Source organism: Salvia hispanica, chromosome 3 (genome assembly GCF_029641045.1).
Source record: "Salvia hispanica isolate PSC_SH4W2 chromosome 3, Shi_PSC_v1, whole genome shotgun sequence".
Taxonomy (NCBI): Eukaryota; Viridiplantae; Streptophyta; class Magnoliopsida; order Lamiales; family Lamiaceae; genus Salvia; species Salvia hispanica.
Window position 1 is genome coordinate 54,464,722 of NC_142694.1, and position 22,865 is coordinate 54,487,586.

At 35.1% G+C, this 22,865-nt stretch overlaps 2 protein-coding genes across 3 annotated transcripts; both read left to right on the forward strand.

Moving 5' to 3' along the window:
* The first annotated feature begins 575 nt into the window (after window positions 1-575).
* LOC125216467 (alpha/beta-Hydrolases superfamily protein) lies at window positions 576-7,478 on the forward strand. 2 transcript variants are annotated; one of them, XM_048118183.2, is made up of 8 exons: window positions 576-932; window positions 1,951-2,076; window positions 3,562-3,660; window positions 3,907-4,049; window positions 4,548-4,651; window positions 5,091-5,198; window positions 6,694-6,834; window positions 6,957-7,478. In XM_048118183.2, the coding sequence occupies exons 2-8, from the start codon at window positions 2,039-2,041 to the stop codon at window positions 7,227-7,229; spliced, it is 906 nt and encodes a 301-aa protein (XP_047974140.1). In that variant the 5' UTR covers window positions 576-932; window positions 1,951-2,038; the 3' UTR covers window positions 7,230-7,478. The 2 variants fall into 2 exon arrangements, with proteins under 2 accessions (XP_047974140.1, XP_047974139.1); XM_048118182.2 differs by having other exon boundaries at window positions 579-932; window positions 4,543-4,651.
* A 459-nt stretch (window positions 7,479-7,937) lies between these two features.
* LOC125215066 (SNARE-interacting protein KEULE-like) lies at window positions 7,938-21,275 on the forward strand. Its single transcript, XM_048116372.2, has 21 exons — window positions 7,938-8,198; window positions 10,401-10,459; window positions 10,692-10,773; window positions 11,688-11,766; window positions 14,358-14,408; window positions 14,571-14,667; window positions 14,764-14,796; window positions 14,964-15,089; window positions 15,172-15,363; window positions 15,455-15,538; window positions 15,620-15,718; window positions 15,811-15,884; window positions 16,663-16,759; window positions 17,041-17,166; window positions 17,256-17,351; window positions 18,302-18,421; window positions 18,501-18,578; window positions 19,858-20,054; window positions 20,276-20,369; window positions 20,445-20,534; window positions 20,979-21,275. Exons 1-21 carry the CDS (start codon window positions 8,126-8,128, stop codon window positions 21,030-21,032), a joined length of 2,001 nt encoding a protein of 666 aa, XP_047972329.1. The 5' UTR covers window positions 7,938-8,125; the 3' UTR covers window positions 21,033-21,275.
* The last annotated feature ends 1,590 nt before the right edge of the window (window positions 21,276-22,865 follow it).

Sequence of the window (22,865 nt, forward strand, 5' to 3'; positions counted from 1 at the left end):
AAGTTAAGTATTTGCATATAGAGAACAACATGTTATTTATTATGAGTAGGTGGAGTAGGAGTGGAGTAGGGGATCCGGTCCGGTTATATATCTTATGCGAACTCCTTATGTGAGCAACAATCTCGTTTAACATACGTTTAGTATTGTTCGTTTCGATTTATATAGTATTTGGTTTGATTCAAATACATTATAAAATATTATTGAAATTTTAATTTCACATAATTCATTAAAATCAAAGTTCGATTTACTCATTTTCTCTATAATTTTAAATAAATTAATAAAATAATAATTTGATTTTTTCATGATTTTTTTAAATTAAAAATTTTAATAACATTTTTTAATATATTAAAGTCAAATTAAATATATACTAAATCAAAGCTAACAACAATAAACCCGTGTCAAACAAGAGTAGCGCTAACATAATAAGTTGGCAAAGAATGTAGCATAACATTCCTATGTGAATAAAAATTACGAATGGTGGTTGTGTGCTCAAGGTTTTTCCAAATATAGGGTCTGAAATTGATAAAAATACAATTCAATGCCATAAAAGATAAAGATTTCTTGCGAGGACCTCAGTGATTAAGTTTAGCTGTTTCGTTCACTCTTGATGTTTCCGGTTTCCCAATGCGTGCGCCAGCACAATGATGGGCCCCCCACCACCACGTGGACCGCCCATTTCGTTGTTTCTGCTCCTCGTCAAACCCAATGAATCGGAATTAACCAATTCTCTCCTAAATCTTGCAAAGGCAAGGAAAAAAGAAGCAAACCCCAATCAAAATCACAAATCCCAAGCTAATTAAAGGTGCAATATTACTCTTTAGAATCGATCTCATACAAAATTAGATGCGTTAAAATCGGCAATGAAAGGCTCATTTTCAGTCCCCGGCGACTACATCTACTTCAAGTCTCAGGTTCCTTTACATAAAATCCCGGTAAGCTCTGGTTTCCTTCCTCCTTTTGGGGATTTAAATATCGATTCACTATGAAACTGTACTCACTTATCTGTCTGATTTGCTTGATTGCTCAATTGGGGAATTTCTGGTTTCAGTTCTCAATTCTCATCTTAATTTTGGTGGTGAAGTAGTGTTTTGAATTTTTTGGATCGTCCATGATCACTGGTCTGAAGTTCTCTTTACGTGTTATTATTGAAGTTGAGATCTTTACTTAATTGATTGTCGTTTTGTCGAAAGTGTGATGCCATCAGTTTTTGAGCGGATTAGATTCGAGTTAATGGAATCATGTACATGCTAGTAAGGATTGGTATTGTCCATATTTAAGTAGAATTAGGGATGTTCTCCTTCTGTGCGGATTTGTCATAAGCAAAGAACGGATTTTATCACATTTTGGTGGTTCCCATATTTTTATGCCATGCTCTTTAAGGTTGAAATCATGGGAAAAATCTTGTCACATCAACACCCAATGATAACATTATCATGAATTGGAGTGAAAAGGTAGAAACAGGGACTGTCCAAATCCTCTTTCCATCTATAGAACGTGTGAAAAGAGTGTCCTTTTCCATCAAAGAAGAAAACACCTTTAATGAGTAACAAAGGCACTGCTGGGATGAAACTTCATATGAAGTTGTTCTTATCGGGATCTATTGTTCAATGGGAGGGGGGCACATTCAGCACAACCTTTATGATATTGGAATGTTCAGAAAGAAGTATAGGATAACCATGCTTAAAAATCTTCAGCTATTTGGCAGTTTTTTACTTTCTAATTCCTTTAGTGATGTTGGGTAATTATACTCCTAAATGTGATATGGAGGCACATTCACCCGTGTCATTTTCCATAACTGATGAGCATCTGTGAAGGACTACTATCTTGTTACTTATTAAGGCTAGCATATGCTATGCTTTTCTGGTTTTCTTATAGTTGACATTATTCATGAGAAGAATGAACTTTGTATTGGGCAACAGAAGTTAATAGTTTCTCAAATTTTCAATGTAGATTGGCTCAAAGCAATGGAGATATTACGATTTTGGTCCAAAATACGTGCCTCCTTTAATCTGCCTGCCTGGTATAGCTGGAACTGCTGATGTGTACTACAAACAAATCATGTCACTATCAAATAAGGTAATGAGCTCCAGATTACTCAAATATCAAACTAGTTTATGGTTGCTTGCAGACACTTAAGTGTTTTATTGAACGGATGCTGGATTCGGGAAACTGTGACATAAGATGAGTGGCCACAGTTCAATGAAGTACTTGTTTATCGTTGTACTTCACATCTGTGCTTTTTAGATAAAAGGACCCCCATACCTATATGATTTTATTACATATTTTGAATCATTCTTCATCCATTATTTATTCATACATTATACATCTATGAGCATTTGCTTGGTGTTAAACTTTCCCTTGTTGGCTGTCTTCCAGTCACATAATATACAGTGTGACCTAGGCGCTTGACTTTCATTACAATATCCACTTTAAACTACTCCTATAAGTTAAATGGTATTCTCTTCACAAGGTCCTATGCATACAGAGACTTCCCGATACCAATTTGCTTTCTCTTTCATGGTGACTGCACAGAACTTCCAGTGAATTTGCGTTTGCTACTTATGTAGGTGTCTATTTGTTATCTTTGTATTCAAACAAATATCTCTTACTTTAACTGTTTAGCATTCACTTATTTTCTGTATAAAGAAAAGAAACATGGATTAGAATTTGGAGGCAAGAAAAGTCAGAATCAAGAGCCATTTGGAAAAGAAAGCACGCCATACCCAATGGGCTCCCATGTCTGGATATCTCTTTGTTACTCGATCGTCTTAGTTTACAAGTCTCTAAGTTGTGACTTCGAGAATGTTAGCAAAAATGATGAGACAAGTTGACGAATATTGTGCAAATTTTATTCCAAGATACACTTCAATGTTTCAGATCTATTATTGTGAGATGGTCTTCCAATGCACTCCTGAAGCACATTTCGACTACAAACTACAATTATAGTAATAGGAAATTCAACACTTAAACCTGCATTATTAATTGATTATATGTCTCCATCATTCTATCTCACTGAAGTCAGTAAAAGCCTATTGAGTTTGCCCTTTTGAGATGTTTCTATTACTTCATGTTTATTTTCAAAATGCCTAGCTAATTCTCTCTCCCCCCCCCCCTGAAAATGCATCTAAATAGACACCTGGCGACTGAAAACTGTCCGTTTCTTAAATTACTAAAATTTCTATTGGCAAACAGTGCCCAGAAAATTTGGGTAACCTCTATGCATGAACTGTTGGGAGTAATGTACTATTGTACTGCAGAGATTGTATACTGCGTCATCAACGTGCATATTTAACTGTGTTAATGCACAACTTTCCAGCCTAGCTCCAGCTTAATTCCCGTATTTATTCTAGGGTTTAACTTCTGAGCAGAGAGATGTTATGCCTGTTTTTCCCATTGTTGATGCAGTTGTCTCTCCTTTTGAATTCTGTTGTGTGGTATTTACTTATTGGAATTTGAAGGTGATCTTCATTTGAGATGGTTTCTACGATGTTCTTTCACTTGGCTTAAAGTAAAATAACTTGTTCTTGATAAGGCCATTGATTTGATTTACTAATGTCTCAGGGTTATCGAGTCATATCAGTTGATATTCCCCGTGTATGGAATAATCAAGAGTGGATCCAAGCATTTGAGAAGTTTTTGGATGTTATTGATGTCCACCATGTAAGATGTCCTTAAAAATTGCACTCAATGGGCATTAGCATCCTTATGTTAATATAGATGAAAGGACAGAGATTCTGTCATACTTATATTAGATTGCAAGTCCATATTTTATGCTATGTTTGTGTTGAATATCATTTTGTACATAATGAGTTGCTGGCTAGAGTATTTCTCCTCTGGTTTCTTGTTCGCTTTCCCTACTTTCTTCTTGCTCATCATGAAGGGAAGAGTTTTCTTCTTGACCTCCAGATACATCTGTATGGCACATCACTTGGAGGGTTCCTGGCTCAACTTTTTGCTCAGCATCGTCCACGGAGAGTTAAATCATTGGTACTCTCAAACACGTTCTTGGAGACAAGTAATTTTTCGGCAGCCATGCCTTGGGCTCCCATGTATGTCATTAATGATGCTTTGATCCTTTTCGCTAGACAAGCTAGATCTAATATAATATTTGTTTGTTTTATGTTGCATTACTTCAACTTAATATTTCAGTTTCTGAAATGTTTCTATCTGAATTCTGAACTGGGTCTGTAATAATCTGGGCCTTAAAAGACCATTGTTGTCTACAAAAATATATTTTAGGTGTTTCAATGTTTTTAGGTTGGGGTAAGGTTGGGGTATCAACCATTATATATTAATAAGTACCAGTTTTGACATTTTTTATTATCAAATGAGGCACATTAACAGGTGTCAGTTGAAATGCTAATTCTGTAATTAGATTGTGACTTTTGCCTAGTATATCTTTTCTATCAATTGGCTTTATTTGCACTCCCACTTGGTGAAACTGCTGTATTGTCATTGTCACTACACATGCTTCTTCATCTTCATGTGCTGTCTGTTGTCCGTAACCTTATTATAATTTATGGAAAACTTAATTTTTGACAGTGTAGGCTGGGCCCCTTCGTTTTTACTGAAACGGTATGTCCTTACTGGAATCCGTGATGGTCCTCATGAACCTTTCATTGCAGATTCAGTGGATTTTGTTGTTGCACAGGTGAATAATTTTTAAAAGAATATGACAACTCGCGATGTCTTTCTGCTTGTAGCTTCAACTGTTGCTCTAATTTGTAACTTCTTATGCAAAAACTGTATGTGCTTGCTGGTTTCAGTTTGTGTTTGTTTTGGCACATATTTTTAATGATTATGTACGTCCAGAACTCCAGATGTTATAGATGTATTTTCTCCCTCAGTCTAATTTTACTCAAATAGTTCCATTGGACTTGTGTAGAAAAATTGGCTATCAAATAGTAATTGAGTTACTAGGCATTCCTAGAATAATAAATACACTTCATGTTAGTGGACAACCAACCTTGATAAAGGGAATATGTGAACAAGAATACCAAAGATTCACGATTTGGTCGCTTTAATCTTTATCATCCAGGCATATGAACAGCAAATTCTTTACTAAGGCGTGTACATTGACTTCAATGCAGGTTGAGACCCTTTCTAAAGATGACTTGGCCTCAAGGTTGAGTTTAACGGTGGATTCAGCATCAGTTGGACCACTTCGGCTTTCAGATACTTTTATAACAATAATGGATGTAAGTATACTGTCATTTGGTGTGTCTAGCGATGAAGACAAGCATGTGGTTGATTTTCAATGATGGTTCTTTATCCATAGAAATCTTTCTAACAAATAATTTCTGACGGAAAACTTGTCTAATCTTACCAATCCAAATCCTATTATTACACGGAAGAAGAGGCAATTCTTTTTTATCTCTTCTAAACAGATGTAGCAAATTTTATCCATCTAGGCTCACCTCACATCCAGGGTATGATATAGTTGAAGAGACACTAAAGAAACCAAATCTCAGTATACTTTGTTTGAAAGGAAATACAGAGCGAATGCTAGATTGAATATGCGAAGGAACATGTTAACATCATGATTTTCAACTACACCGTGGAAGTTTTGAATATTTTGCTAATTGGCAGTTTTTTACATATACTTTGTTCAAACAAAACTGGAGCCAGGGGTTTGGGGATATAATTTTAAAAATGTAGACTTCTTCTAGTGATTTTATAAATTCTGTACTTCCAGTAACATAATCTAAGCTAATTTTACTTTCCAAGCATCATTTAGTACTTTACTATTAGTGATATCATGTTTTCCATTTTCATTCTTTACTCCTATCCTTTTCAAATTCATTAAAATATTATCAAGATCAATGTATCACTTTTACATACTCTCTTTTATCTTAACAAATTTTGCTTCTTATAGTTATTTTCAGTTTTCTCTTCACTGGTTCTACCTTGAGTGTTTTAGCATTTATGGCCTGTTTACTTGAGGATTAGTCTAGATAGATAAAATTAGTATAGGCTAATCCCTTGTTTATAAGATGGATTGGAACTTTGGATATCCCCACGGCTCTTGAATTATGATTAATATCTATCATTTGAGCTTAAATTTGCTGGATCCATATCCCTTTGAAAGGATGGAGTGGATAAATCCTAGTAATGAGAATAAAAATACTGATTTACTATATCTTATCAATCATGAAAAGTAAAGTCACCTTAGAATCTATTTCAATCATGAAATTAAATTCTAGTCTTCTTAACTATTTGTTAGTTGCTTCCTAAACCCTAATCAATTAGGGTAATATTACAAACTTTTTTTTTTCTGAATTGTTATATTATTATATTTACTGTTTGGAGGTACATGGTTTTCCAAGTTGTATTTTTATATTTCCCCTTCATAATGATTCATGAAATTAGACAAGCATTCTTTAAATGTAGAGTATCTTCAAAAATTTGCACGAAGTTTGTTATTTACTTGTGTGTCTATGACAATCGGTCTGTCCATCCCAAGCGTGTGTCGCTCAGCTCTGCTGCATTGTAACGCCAGCTGATTCAGTGTGGCTGCAGCATAGAGTTGGAAAACTCTGAAAATCCAACATAAGATGCAATAAATTGTATTGTGGTTATATTTTCAGCTTTATAGCTTTTGATGTACCGGATCACGAATCAACTTGTGCTTATGTACACCATGAATAAAAGGCAACTTTACTGAATTCATGATTATTTCTTGTTTTGTTGAAGACCAATGACTTCTGTGCGGTTCCTCAAGAACTCAAGGATCAAGTGATTGAACGATATCCTGGTGCCAGACTAGCGAATCTCAAGTCTGGTGGAGATTTTCCTTTTCTTTCACGGCCAGATGAAGTAAATCTTCATCTTCAGGTATATACTAATTTTTGCTTATTCCATCCATACCAAATCACGATTTTTGAGACTATTTTACACTGTGGTCATAGCAATTGCATCTTTCAAAAGTAATCGAGCATTAACTTGATTAATCACAGCTACACCTGAGACGAGTTGGTGTTGAAGCCCAGCCAGAACTTGTCCAAGGCACCAATAGGGATGGTGCTGGTGAGAGTTCAAGTGACCAAAACAATGAACGAGGTGGTGTGGACGATGTCTCAAAAGACGAGACGAGGGACTACATTGGTGTCACAAATGAAAACAGTGTCGCCACAAATGAAAACGAATCACCTCTGGCTTTGGAAACTCCTTTTCTGGGTAATTTTGATAATGAGATTCTCAGGAATGTGCATTTATCTAATGATGAGTGATCGATGCACATGACCACTTATGCTGAAAGCTATGGCGACGAATCGGAGCTTTCGCATGAATATATCATTCTTAAAATTGCTCCATTTTGCATAGATTGTACATTAATAGGATACCAGTGTTGGGAATTTAAGCATTATTTGATGTATTATTTTGTACATTAATATTGAAGTTTTCTGGATAGGGGATGCTTGTCTTGAAATTTTATCATCCATTTTCTGTGTGAGAAACCAACATTTTCCTTTGTATAATCGTATTGTGCTCCTCTGCAATTTTCTAAATAAGCATGTTGCCATGATGAAAAACAATCCGCTCTCACACAACCCAAGTAACTATGATGGTTTAATGAAGACCTATACAGAGAAGTGGATTTATCATAAAAAATTCATAACCAAAATAGTTGATTTAAATGCGTATATTTACTCGTGAAATTTGAAGTTTGAATATATATTTTGAATGCAATAAGTATTTCAAGCAAATCTTAATGGTTGATATTAGTACAAAATTTGACCTTGAAACAATGAAATGGAGTATAACAAAAGAAAATAAGAGTTAGCGTAAATCCACATTAATTCTAGATATTTCTTTCATATTACTTCAACACTTATCAAATTTAATTTGTAAGGTTGAAATGATCAAATTATAAAAATGAAAAATAAAGGAAAGATTGAGAAAAAGGCCGACCCGCCCGAAAATTCACCAAATAGGGGGTCGAACAGTCAAACCCACGCAAAACCCGAATTAAATGCCATTTCTGTCTTCCCTCCTTCTATGAAAGCATCTGTTTCTCTATTTCTCTCAACAATCAACAACCAGAAATCAGGATCAACAACGTTATTTCGGGACTCTGATTGATCTCTCACAGAAGGAAGCAGTCTCGCCTTTAGAAACTATCGCCATGTCGATGTCTGATTCCGATACGTCGTCGCAGGGGAGCGAGTATAAGAATTTTCGCCAAATTAGCCGAGATAGTAAGTCAATTTTGCATCGCTGTGCCTAATTTCTACGACCTGTACGTATTTTCCGGAGAGTGTGTTAAAATTAGCTGGTTTGTGCATGTGATTGGGTTGAGTGTGGTTCTTCATTCGAGATTGATGCTTGTTAGTAAATCTTGCGGGAATTATTTTCAGTTTTCTTTCCGTTATTGTATTGGTGCCTTTGATTTTGTGGTATTTGTTATTGTGTATGACTTGATCTCGATGTAGTTGTATACTTTGATGTTGGATGTAGTGATCGTGTAACATCACTTAAATTATTTGGGAGGCGAAAATTGTTGTTGGATTTGAGGCTTGAAAACTGATTTAGATCAACTGAATAAAACCGCCAGCAAGTTTCCAGTGCTAATGATTGATGTATATATTCCTAAGATTATACTTAGCTTATAATTCTGCTTAGAGTTTCACTCGAGTCAGCGTGTTAAGGGCACCAAATTTCCTCAGTTTCTTTAAAAAATGTGGTCATTTTCAGATACTACTAGATATGGCTCTGTGATACTTATCGTAAACAGTCTTAGCACGGCTCTATTGTTAATTATCTTTTTCAAATTTGAGTATGCCACCGTAACGCTTTAACAAATGAGTTAGGATCTAGTATGCTATAGTTATGCTGTATCATTGGCAATGTTTCCTGTATTATCAGCACTCTTGATCATGAAGATTGAAGATACCTTGATAAGTAATGCAGGTCCCAAACTAGTTCACAACTTAGAGTTATGTCTTACCTTTAGACAATTAATTGAGACTTTGAGAGTTTTCTAATACTCTATTGATAGTTTTTAGATGTCAGCATCTCCTGTTATTCAAGATCATTACTTTCTGACACAAAAGGATATATTCTAGTTCATGAAATTTTATTTTTTGTTCAATACTTTTCTATGATCAGAAAGAATGTAAATTGATTACGGAAGGCATGGAAACCAAATAACCAATTGACATGGTAGAGCAGGATTTTCCTGTATCACACCATAGTATATTAGAAAGCACCTTTCTCAGAAAAAAAAGTATCGGCAGAAGAGGAGGCCTTTCCGGATGAAATCTTGAATAACCTAATAAGATAGAACATTTAATTCTCTTATATTCCATAAGGTGATGCATAGATGAAGAATGTCATTGAGCACCAGAACTTGAAAAGCTTTATCAAGGTCCAGTCTGAATCAGTTTTTTTGTGCTGGTCACTTGTAGGAACTGTGGGTTGCTATGCAAATTCTAATAAAACACCACTAGTAAAATGGCCAACTGAGCCTCTCTATGGTTTTTAGTGTCTGTTGATACATTGATTGCAGAATTGAATACCTTCCATGCTTCAATCTGTTTCAATCTTTTTAATGATTACTTGTAGCAGCTGTTGATCATTGATACTATAAAATCCCTGTTTAAGCACCACTTTTAAGATCCAATCTGAATCAGTTTTTTTGTGCTGGTCACTTGTAGGAACTGGTGGGTTGCTACGCAAATTCTAATAAAACACCACTAGTAAAATGGCCAACTGAGCCTCTCTATGGTTTTTAGTGCCTGTTGATACATTGATTTCAGAATTGAATACTAGGATTTGAATACCTTCCAAGCTTCAATCTGTTTCAATCTTTTTAATGATTACTTGTAGCAGCTGTTGATACTATAAATTCCCTGTTTAAGCACCACTTTTAAGATCCAATTCAAGCACCATTTCTTTTTTTTACGTCTATTGATGCATTAGTTAAAGAATATCATTAAGCACCAGAAGTTAAAAAGCTTCAGAAGCTCCAGTCTGTATCAGTTTCTTTCTACTATCTACTTTTAGAAACAGTTGATCGCTAAAAAATTTCCTGTTAAAAATAACCAATAAGTTTGGAAAGTTGGAATTCAATCTTCCTATGGATCTTACATCTGTTGATGCATACATTAATGATCATTGAGCTTCAGTCTGTATCAGTTTTCTTACAACTGGTACATGTTAACTGATTAAAGTAGTTTAACTATTTTGTAGTTCATAATATCTGGTCCAGAAGTCAATTTTCCAATCTCCTTTATCAGTTTCTTATGACTTGTGTTGTGCTTGCTGATGTAATGGTGTGAGTAGTAGTTTGTTCTCTGAAAATATTTCTTAGTGGTGGTTATTTTTGAAGGATTGCATTTATATATTTTTTGTCTTGTGTAAGTTCTCAAAATTGCTAATTTCTGCTATGCCATATACAGGATTGTTATATGAAATGCTCCGATCAGCCAAAACAGGGGACTCAAAGTCGAGTTGGAAGGTAGAAAAGAATAAACATTTCTCTTGCATTCAGAAAATTGATAAGATTTTAGGAGTGGGTAATTGGGTTGGAGGATTACTTGGACTTCTCCTCTCCATCAATCCCTTACATCTGCATATATGTATATTGCCTAAGGCATCGAGTTTTTAAAATTAATCTATCATGTGATGCCCCTTTATCCCTAATTTTCTACAAGTTTGTCACCTCCATGTTCTGATACATTGACATGTAGGTACTCATTATGGACAAAATAACTGTTAAAATAATGTCTTACGCATGCAAGATGGCAGATATCACAGAGGAAGGAGTTTCATGTAAGAAATACCCAACACTATTGTTTTCTTGTTGCTCTCATACATCTATGCCATGATCTTATCTTTATACATTACAAGGTGTTATTGTTCATAGTGTATTTATTAATGTGAGTGCTTGTATGTTGCTTGTAAAATGTTTCAATAATATGCATGTAACCCCTGTATAAAACTCAGTACAAGACCAATAATTGATACTTTGATAATTTAATAATCTAACAACAACAACTACATTAATACCACTACTATTTCAGGCAATGATTTGAACAGTTATAGTCAACTCTCATTGTAAAGATAGTGAATATAAATATTGATTATGATATTCACAGAACAAAACCTGTTGAAACTTACCTTCTTATGAAAGCAACTTCAAATCCATATTCTTTACTGTTTAAACGTCTAACCAAATACTTCAGGTACTAAATGTCTCTTTGTGCTAGCTATTTGGTGAGTTACTTTACTGTTTGCCCTTTATAATTTACATGCCTGTCAGCCTGTACCATCCTTGTACCTTTATGTAATTTCTCTAATTTGTGCATTTAATACCATTTTATAATAACATATTTTATGGCTTGCTATGAAAACAGTCAGACGTATTATCTGTATGCTTAGACCAATAGAAAAGCTTTGGATGTGTAGAGGTCCTTTGGTCCATGCAGTTTTGATTTATTATAAGTTGGTGGAAGCATTATATCTGGACTCCATGTCTAGTGTAATCTTTAACTTCATTTTTCTGGAAAGAAGAAACATGTATTTGATTGATTCCTAATTGCAATTCACTTCTTTTAGTAGTACTATTTTTTATGGAACAAAAAGTAGCATATGATTGTCTAATGTTTGAAAGATTCACTTTGATACAAATAAATGCAATAAATTCTTTAGATAGAGGAAGTAACAATTTCTCTGAACTGTTGCAGTGGTGGAAGATATACACAAACGAAGGCAACCTTTGCCCTCCATGGATGCCATATATTTCATCCAACCAACCAAAGAAAAGTGCGTGAGTTCACTTTTTTTTATCATCTGACTTTGGTTTTGGCATCACCCTGATAGTTACCGGACTCAGAGCATCCTTAAATGAATGTTATTCATCATATATCAATTATCCTTTTTCATTTTCTTCTTCTAACTATTATTTATGCTACTGAGTGACAATGAATTAACATGTAGATTTATAACATTTTGTAGCTTTGTAGTGCATGATTTTGTTAGCAGCAATTATAGAATTGGTGATCTAAAAGCAGGCCGTTTGAAGCACTGTGGCATGTGGTGCTCGTCTTTCTAGCGATGGTCATCCTTCAGTATATTTCGGAGAAATCTACCAATTTCTTCCATTTTGTCTTGCCTTAGATCATAATGCATTTGTGCTGCCTTCAGTTAGGATAGCAAGTATGAAAGTTACAGTTCTGACTTCTGAGCTAGCAGCATCGTAATATCTTGTTTGTTTGATGATAGTATTGAGTTGTAGGTGCAGTAGTTTTAAAAATATGGAAGTAGCAGCACTTTGGTGGCATTCTAATACCACTAGTTTGATATAGTAGTCGCTTATATCTGGAAGATAAATGTTGGAGTACTAGATAGTAGATACCATTATCTTTTACCATATGATAAGTGTTGCACATTAAAGCAGGAAGGGTTAGTTTACTGAACTTAATCTGGTTTTATGACTATGAGTCATGACTTATGTGAGATATCATGCTTCCTGCTGGGGTGAAAAACGAAACCAACTAAGAAAAGTCACATCGTAAATTGTAGGTGCACCATGCAATTTGCTCTAGCTAAATTGTAAAGAACACAAAATCTAGGTGGGCATTTTGAGTGAGTGCATAAGACATGCAACCTCCTTGCATTTAATCACAATATGTCCATATAGAAAGAGATTTTTCTCACAGATTGAGACACTTGAACAAATTTCTATTTGATATTCTTTTTCATCAATCACTGAGAATGCAATGATCTTAGGAGTATTATGTAAATACAAGGTGGTACGGTAGTGTTTATAACAGCAGGGGCAAGTGCTGACCCTATTAGGCCCCTTGACTAGGTAAAAATGCAAAAATCTTGTGTATCCTAAACAAGCTTCAGGCCTTCTATTCTCGGTTTAAACCTGCCAAGATGTGATATTCTTTTGTATTTTTCTTGTAATATGACCTATGTACAAAGAGCTGAGAGGTTGCATTTTCTAATTTCTACCCACTAATATTATTGTAATAGGTTTTGCTCAACCTTTTCCAATATTTATTGCCCAATGCGGTAGTTATCAGCACTGCAATGTTGTTTACGCATGTAAAGGGTTTTTTAGTTTTTACATAGGCTATTTGGAGGTTGCCCAAGCTGGAAGATCGTAACTACATCCAAAACTTTTTTCAGGAAAGACGCATGATATAGGCAACTTTTAATTCCTTGCTTGGCCCTTCACAAATAGCGCTCTTTTTCCTCGTTGAATTTGGATAACCAATGTACTTTATATGGTTTAAAATGTGCTTTTGCTTGGTGCGAGGCACCCAGAAATTGCTCTTGAGCACCTCACCTTGTTCGAACTGGGCGGATGCCTCGAACCTGCTGAGGCACACCTGCATTTTTCTTCTTCCTTTTTTTTCCTGGTTTTGAAGGACGAAAATTGAATGGGCTTCTCTCTTGCCTCAGTTTGAAGGGGGCTGTTAAAACAGCCTCAATAAACAAATTAAAAGTAAAAAAGTAAGTTCCTGAATGCTAAACCTAAAGAAAATGAGAGAACTCTCTCTCGCGCGCGCGCTGCATCGTGGACATTTGATTATGGATAATAATTATTTAACCTTTTAGATTTTGAAGCCATTAGTAGTCATGAGCTTATATGTTTTACTCCCTCTGTCCACCAATACACGTCCCATTTTACCATTTTTGTCCGTCCACCAATAAAAGTCTCATTTGCTTTTTTACGACTTTTGGTAATGGACCCCACATTCCACTAACTTTATTTCACTGACATTTCATTATAAAACCAATATATAAAAGTAGGACTCACATTTCAATAACCCTTTACATTCACTTTCCACAACATTTCTTAAACCCGTGCCCAGTCAAACTTGGCCTTATATTGGTGGACGGAGGGAGTATTGTTTTTCTCATATATTTGCCGTACTTAGTTTTTACGTGTTCTATTAGGCATAATTTTCATGTGTATCACGATTTCTGCCTTGGTGTTACGCTTTGGACTGCCTCGAGGCTTATGCCTCGCGGGGTCACTGGAAAATGTCTGGGGACTTAAAACCTTGGTACTTTGGCTATATTGATAGGAAACACTCAAGTGTTTTTATTTGTTTGCATTTTGTGGTAAAATGCTCCGTGAGCTTTGTTACTTTGTATATCAAAGCTCTGCAGTTCAAGCCTGGGGAGGGTTGGTAATTACTTGCTCTTTGGAATTTCATACTTCTGATGCTAATTACACAGTAAATGTTGTGGCTGCTAGCATAGTCCATACAGTTCCCTACTAGTTTTTTTGAATGTTTTTGCTTGCAAAGTTCTTCTAGATAACTTTTAGTTAATGTTTTCTTTTCTTTATATGCCTCTAGTTCTTGCTCTTATCCTTCATTTTCTTGATGGTGCAGCATCGTCATCTTCCTGTCTGATATGTCTGGAAAATCGCCATTGTACAGAAAGTATGTCAAATGTTCCATTTCTATTTCATTAGGTGTTCCTCTACTGTTTTATGGATTCCTTCCAACTAACATTTGTGGAGTTATCTGCGTCTATTGCTATAGAAAAAATATTGGGCTCATCATCTCTCTGTTTTATCTAATTTATTTTTAATCTGCCTTCAGGGCATTTATCTTCTTCAGTTCACCTGTTTCCCGCGAATTGGTGGCCCAAATAAAGAAGGATGGAAGTGTTTTATCTCGCATCGGTGCCTTAAGAGAGGTTACCCGATTTTCGTCCTTTCTTTTCTGTCTGTGTCCATACAAATTACTAGCGGTAGATCTAGTATTTGTTCTTATTTGAATCTGAAATGTACAGATGAACTTGGAATATTTCGCTATAGACAGCCAGGTATACAATCATTTATACTTTTGTGTTAGTTCTTGTAAAATAAGTCATGCTATATCAGAGGGGGGCATTCAGATCCGTGTATTTTAAACTGTTCCTGCTGCATGGTGATAACTACAACATTAAATGGAACGGATTCATTTAATAATTGGCTAATACAAATACTTCAGGGTTTCATCACTGACAATGAGAGAGCCCTTGAGGATCTCTTCGGGGATGAAGAAAGCTCTCGCAGAGGTGATGCATGTTTGAATGTGATGGGGTCACGAATAGCTACAGTATTTGCTTCTTTGAGGGTACGTCATCTTAAACCTAAATGTTGGCCCACTTCATTAGCAATTTCAGAGTGAAGACCTCTATTATATTGTGATGTGACAGGAGTTTCCATATGTGCGTTACCGTGCTGCTAAATCCCTTGACCCTAATACAATGACCACTTTTCGTGATCTAATTCCGACAAAGCTTGCTGCTTCTGTATGGAATAATCTGATGAAATATAAAGCCAATCTTCCTAACTTTCCCCAGTTAGAGACATGTGAGCTGCTAATCTTAGATAGATCAATAGACCAGGTTTGTAGCTATCTATTTCCTTCCCTATATCTCAATTACTCTCGAATCCAGTTTACCTTTTCATGTATGACATGCTTATGATTCTGTTCAGATCGCTCCTATTATACATGAATGGACATATGATGCCATGTGCCATGATTTACTGAATATGGACGGAAATAAATACATCCATGAGGTAGTGTTTCTGAGGTCTTACCAGTCTGTTATATTACAATTCGGAAGTTCCTCAATCATGTTAAGTAATCATATTGGTCAGGTTCCAAGCAAGACAGGTGGTCGCCCTGAGAAGAAGGAGGTTCTTTTAGAGGATCACGACCCTATCTGGTTAGAGCTCCGACATGCACATATAGCTGATGTATGTATGGAGAATCCTCCTTCTATATATTTTATGATAAAGTTTTGCAGAGATTTGTCTCACTTGCTATATTTACTTTTATCAATTATCAGGCAAGTGAGCGGCTGCATGAGAAAATGACAAACTTTGTGTCTAAAAATAAGGCTGCACAAATTCATGGTTCAAGGTTGGTTAATATATATTTTGGCTGCTTTCTAAAAAATTTGGTCCATCTAACCAATGTCAACTTTTAATTTGAAATAGTCTTAGATCACCGACAATTTACTTGTTGGGGAGATCAATATTTAATCTGTCAACTTATCATTAAATATATTATCTTATTACTTTACTAGGGACTTTTAACCTTCGTTTATGTTTCTGCTGCCTGTTTCGGTATTTATCTTTTTTATGTTGTTAAGATATATGGCTATACTTAGGTCTGGGTAGCTATTTCAATGCGAATATCTAAGACTATTGTTTTAGCTAGGATTTAACCTTAAACATTACATGGCTGACATTTTCAATGATGTTGTCTTATGTCAACTGGAACTATTAACCTCGGTCCCTTGTAATCCCCCCCCCCCCCCCCCTATTTGAATGTGGATTAAAATTGTTTTGGTGTTCTTGGGTTGAATTAAAGAGCTGAGGGTTTTGCATATCTTTGTTTTTTCTATTTAAAGTTATGTTGTGCTGTGTGTGTATGAGTTTGTCATGTTATCACTTAAAGTTGTACCAATTTGTAGCAGGACAGGACATAACACTGCTCTGAGACTTTGAACCATCCAAGTATAGAAAAAAGTGAACACATTCAGTTATATGGCTATATTTTCATTTACCTAACAACCTTAATAATCCTAAAAGTTATTGTCTTTCTTTTTCATGCTTCTGTATTGTGGTAATGATATAAAAATATATATGTCCTGCCCTGGTATTATGTATATCTATTATGCGAGTTAAATATGCAGATCTGGTGGTGAATTGTCTACTCGGGACTTGCAAAAGATGGTTCAAGCTTTGCCTCAGTATAGTGAACAAATTGAAAAGCTCTCTCTCCATGTTGATGTGAGTATATTTTATCATCTTCTGTCATCGTCACTCAAGTCCACATGTATTATGACTTTGGCAGAAAGTGTTGCTAATGAGTACTGGTTAAAGCTAAATGGCATATGTTGGGTCGTTTTGATTGCATTTTGAAGCTCGACAAAAAAAATATGTAATCCGATTCTTGGAGAAGCAAATAAGTTACAGAAAAATTACTTCTATAGTTCTATTTTTGTTTCTGGGTTAAATCAAAATACTTCTGTTTTTGTTTCTGGGTTGACTGAAACTATGTGTTTCTTCAGATTGCAGGAAAAATTAACAAAATTATCAGGGAATCTGGGCTTAAAGATGTTGGTCAACTAGAGCAGGATCTTGTTTTTGGAGATGCAGGAACCAAGGATATTATTAACTTTCTTAGAACAAAAGAGGTGAGTTGCATTTTATACTTTCTGCTGAAAATGTGAAGAACCTTAGCTGTTGTTGACGGATTGTAATTTATATTGGTCAATTGTTGCAGGATGTGTCGCGTGAATATAAATTGCGATTATTGATGATTTATGCTGCCGTATACCCTGAGAAGTTTGATGATGATAAAATCTCAAAGTTAATGGAGGTTAGTGCTAACTTCGAATTTTTATTTCAATAGTCCAGGGGCTGTGACATGTGCCTTATAACCTTGTGGATGTGAACTCTTAATTGTTAATCTTAGATTCTTAACTACAGCAGATGGTATCACACTCCAGTGGTTGTTATATTCTTTCGTGTAGGGATAACCTTCTTATTAAGTTTATGTTCACATGCATGTTTACATATGGATCACCGGTGTGTTCATTTTTGCATGAGAAATATTGCATGTTCTACATAAACATGCATTTTCTTGAGATGAAAAAAAAAGTCTGGTGACCCTAAAATCCCAGGGACATGCCTTGACAACATAGTTCGCCTTCCCAACCAAAGGTGATTTCTTAATAAGGAATTTTTAGACCTTCAGCAAAAAACGGCTAAAGAGTTACTTACATATGTTGATGGCTAATATATGCATTTAGCTATTCATATGTAACCTTGATAAATGTAATGCCTTAGCCTTAAAATAATTTTCTTATAAGGAACCTGGAATCATGATACAAGTACAACTGGAATCATGATACAACTATAGAAACAACTACTGTCTCAAAAATGATCTGTACCATCTTTCTCACTATACACATCATCAAGAATTAGTCGCGAAAACTCATGCTGTTACTTTGAGAGACCTACTTTTAGGTCACCTTTTTAAAACTGTTGAAAAACATTATGAAGGCTGAATTAGTGCTGCTTAAAGTCTTCCCTTTAGCATAAGATACTATAAAAAGTTCTGGACTTGACTTTGTATTTTGCTTTAATTTTCATATTCTTGCCTCTTGCTCTTTTTGTTTATTTTTATTTTATTTTATTTTGTTGCATACAGGTAGCTGTATGTTTTTAAGTCTATACATTCCTAGAGGTGGTTCTTGTGGCTGAAGCTATTAAGCAATTTGGTAAAGCTTTAATATGAAAACTAATATCATGTTACAAAAAATGCAGCTGGCTAAACTAACACCAGATGATGCGACTGCGGTTTATAATATGAGATTGCTAGAATCATCTTCAGATCCCAAAAAGAGCTCACTTGCACCATTTTCTCTTAAGTTTGATGCCCACAAGGTAGTGAATACAAAAGTTGTTTTGCTTTAGTATCCATGCACATCATAGTGAAGTTAATTTCATATTTCCTTGTTTGCAGAAGAAGCATGCTGCTCGAAAAGACAGAGCTGGTGAAGAAGTGACATGGCAATTATCACGTTTTTACCCCGTTATAGAGGTAAAATTACAGTTTACGAATGCCACTGTTTTCTTCAAACAAGCTAATCAATAAAACAGATGAACAATTATAGGAACCTCTCTCTCTTTTGAGCCTTCTATTGGTAGAATGGACCATCACTGTGGTAACTCAATGACTTGCCTCAGCCAGTTATACTGCTTACTTAATGAGCTTCAAAATTCCATGAATTCTTATAGCAACCTGCTTGTTAGAATGGATTCAAATGTACTTATCTCAGACTAATATGTTGAATTGGTTTAAATTTCAATAACAATATGAAGATTATATGTATTCAGGGCCATAATTGGTTGATTTATTCTCTCATAATTATTAGGGGTGGGAATACGTTTATCCGTGGATATCCGACCCGAAAAAACCGGGTACTCAAACCCGAAAATCATCTAAAATGTCCACCCGATACCCGACCCGATATATTTTTGGGTAATCCAATACCCGCCCCCGGGTATTCAAACCCGAAAAATTGGGTACCCAAATACCTCACTCTTTACATGTGTTAATAACTAAATTTTTTTTCAAATTATAATTATATTTATATAACTATAGAAAATATTTAAATAGACTAATATCTTTAATGTTGCCTTTATTTTGTAGTATAAAAATATAAAAAAAATGGGTCACTTTTATTTTAAAGTACACGATTATATTTATAAGGATCGGTTATGTAAGTAAAACATTAAAAGTTACACATTTAATTAAAATGTAGAAGCACTGAAGCAGTGACCTAGTGTAAGAGAGATTGACTTATTTATACTAGGAGTATAAGTTTAGAGAAAGTTATAATTAGTAAATAAATTAGCCCGGCTCTTGAAGCCCGAAATGACTAAACCTAATTTATAAAAATACTTGAAATAATAAATCGGGTATTCGGGTAATTCCCGATGCCCATTCAGGTTACCCAATACCCGAATTATCTTAAATTTCAATACCCAATCCCATAAAAGTGGATATTGGATACCCAATACCGGGCGGGTATCAGGTCGGGTACGGGTAAACCCAATACCCGATATCCGTATTCCCACCCCTAATAATTATGATTAAAGTTTGCAAAGTAAATAAGGACCTGACCCTGTCATGCTCTGGTAGCTTGAATTAAAAATTGCAATATAGAAATTTATAGCAACCTATTAAAAATTGCTCTGGTTTGTGTATGCATTATAAGGTGTCTAGTGATGAAAACTAGTGGTAATACATGTTGGACTGCCATGTGAAGTCTATTGTAACCATATTGTCTGACTAATCTGTTCCCAATGCCGTGCAGGAGCTTGTAGAAAAACTAAGTAAAGGCGAACTACCTAGGAATGATTTTCCGTGTATGAATGAACCTAGTCCTACTATTCATGGATCCTCTCATGCTTTAACAGCAAGGTCAGGTAGCATGCCAGCACCTCATTCAAAGAGATCAAGAAGAACAGCTACATGGGCTCGTCCACGGAACTCTGACGATGGGTATTCAAGGTATCTACGGAGTCTTGATTTTGTTAATTGACTCAGTTTGTCTCCTATGGTTTTTGTAATATAAAAGTTGGCTTTATTGGTTTCTGAAAAATGTCTAGTGCTGTATTTTAAAGTTAAAAAAACTTGCGCATTTTGCCTTTCAACTTTTTGTTGCTCTGCCTGATGCTTGCCCATCATTTCACCTTGAAATTATATTGTTTGACGTGCCTTTTTTTTTGTAGTGATTCAATTTTAAGGCATGCTTCTTCTAGTGATTTCAAGAAGATGGGTCAACGGATTTTTGTGTTTATTGTAGGTGGGGCAACCCGTTCTGAGGTAATATATAAGTTGTGCTCTCTCTCTGTGTGTGTTTCTGGATCTCTCTCTTGTTTCTGAAATTTGTTTCTGCAGTTACGAGCTTGTCACAAATTATCAACAAAGTTGCAGAGAGAAATTGTTCTAGGATCATCCAGTCTCGATGATCCCCCGCAATTTATCACGGTAAAAGACTTCATTCTTTTCTATTATGCATTCATCTCCTTTTTTTTGTGTTACTACATTCACCGGGAATGTGTATTGAGTTCATGAGACAATGAATCTACTCCTAGGTCTGGTGTCTGATTCTTAGATGAGTCCTTGGCTAGCATGTTTTGTCTGTAGAATTGAATAGTCGATATGGTAGGAATATGCATAGGATTGAATTCACAATATAAGTTGCGCTGAAGTGGATGATTGTATGTGTTCCTTATTCATGATTTCTATTTCAGTAGATTAACTAATTATTTACGAACAGACTTTGCGTTCTGCATTCGCTTTGGTTTTAAACCTGTTGAAATGATTGCAACTGTGTCTATTAGAAGATTGCAGATTTACTATATAAATCAACATGATTGTATGATCGTTAACCTTAAGTAGAATGCCCTGATTCCATTCTCTATTTTACAGAAGCTAAAGTTACTGAATGCAAATGAGTTGTCGTTGGACGATCTCCAGATCTAGATATTTACGGGTGGTGAAGCTGGATATGCTTTGCAATTGTAATCATATAACAAAGTACTATCATGCTGCGTTCCACAATTCTTCTATTTACTCTCACCGTGTACAAAATGGGTCTGTGGCAGTTGTGTTGTACTAACTTATTTGTTGAGGCTTTCTGGAAATCCATGGTGTATGACAGCGTAAGTATACATTCTTTGAATATCGCAATTTCTGATTGCCTATGAATGTCACTCTTTTTCTCTAGCTAATTATTTACAGTTAACCCCACCTCGCTTCGTTGTGGATCATTATAATGCCAAACCACAAACAATAGCAGCATGTTCATAATTGAAACTCTATGTCCGACTAGGTATGTGAGTTTTGGTCGAAACACATCCCTTGCATTGTTCACGCACGATTCAATATTATCCATAATCAATTATCACTGAGAATTTGAGAACTAACTTTTCACTAACTTTTTTCTATTGTTCTTTTTTTTTTTATTATAACCACTAATTAAATTTACAAATAAACAGAAAATACTAATTTTTTCATTAAACAAGTAATTTTATAAGTAAAAGATAGGAGTAAAACTTTATAATTATTGGCATTCTGCCGTCACTGGAAATAAATTACTGCTACTATCAGTAATCTCTAAACATATTTTTGTCCCTTTCTTCTTTCTCTTCAACTACACCCTTCTATCTATTTCATTTTTCTTCATCACTCACGCCTCACCTCTGAACCGATAACCATCTTTCAGCTTACCTAGTCTACTCCGTCTCTCAGGACCAACAAGGGGTAGTAAAAGAATATTCCAAATTAGCACTGATGTTTCTTTCCTATTTTGTCGTTGTGGTCTTTTTTAATTTTATTTATTGCATAATCGAGCATGCCTTGGTCGTATACAAAGTACGTAAAGAGAAACAATAACATATAAAAAGTAGGAGTATTGACAAAATAATTAGTGTATCTAAACAAAATAAATTAAAGTACATCAATGCTTTAGGACATCCACAACGCTATCTCTTAATCTCATGCATCCTTCCATCTCTTAACCATCTCATTTCTTAACTATTCATTCAATTTTATTTTTTATTTTTATTTTCAACAAATCCAATTAATAAAAAACACACTTCATTAAATAAAATAAAATTACAATTTAAAATCCTAAAAATATAAAAAACACATAATTAAAATCCTCAAAAAATAAAAACACATAATTAATTCAATTACTAGACGCATTTGCTCAAATGGATCCATGAATTGATTCAATTTGGGAGAAGAAAAATGTTTTGAGATGAAGAATGTAGAGTGTTTGATTGAGAATAGAGAGTTTTTTTATGGTGGATAATTTGTGGGAATGATTTGGTATTTTATAGAAGTGATTGGAGGCTTTAAAAATATTGAAAAAAAATTAAAAATTTGAATAAAAAAGGCTAGTATAATTTTTGGAATTTTTTTTATATATTTTTTTAATTTTTGAATTTTTCTGAATTTTTAAAAAAATAAAAAAACAATCAATTTTAACGGATATAAATGACTCCCACTCGCGGGCCGGCGATTGGGCGTCACGCACGAACCACAGCTCGCCACGTCGCCAAGGCGCGTGGCGAGCTGTCTCCGAGACGGCTCCTCCGGGCGAGACACGCGACGAGATGCGCTCCGCATCACCGTCTCTTATCTGACTCGTCTCTTCGAGACGAGATGGAGACCGCAGCGCGATGTGCTTTGGATGCTACTGCTACTACTAACTACTGTTACTACTAATTTTTTTGGTCCGAGACAATCTAGTTGGCAAATTCCAAGCTGCCAAGTATCCAACCAGCCACTTTCCCCTCCAATAACAGAAAG

Bases quoted from the DNA above. Each gene is read 5' to 3' on its own strand.
- LOC125215066 (XM_048116372.2), top strand. From the start codon at position 8,126: ATGTCGATGTCTGATTCCGATACGTCGTCGCAGGGGAGCGAGTATAAG. The intron at 10,774-11,687 runs GTAAGAAATACC...GAACTGTTGCAG, and splicing joins CACAGAGGAAGGAGTTTCAT to TGGTGGAAGATATACACAAA. The intron at 15,539-15,619 runs GTAGTGTTTCTG...CATATTGGTCAG, and splicing joins GAAATAAATACATCCATGAG to GTTCCAAGCAAGACAGGTGG.
- LOC125216467 (XM_048118182.2), top strand. From the start codon at position 861: ATGAAAGGCTCATTTTCAGTCCCCGGCGACTACATCTACTTCAAGTCT. The intron at 933-1,950 runs GTAAGCTCTGGT...TTTTCAATGTAG, and splicing joins TTCCTTTACATAAAATCCCG to ATTGGCTCAAAGCAATGGAG. The intron at 5,199-6,693 runs GTAAGTATACTG...GTTTTGTTGAAG, and splicing joins CTTTTATAACAATAATGGAT to ACCAATGACTTCTGTGCGGT.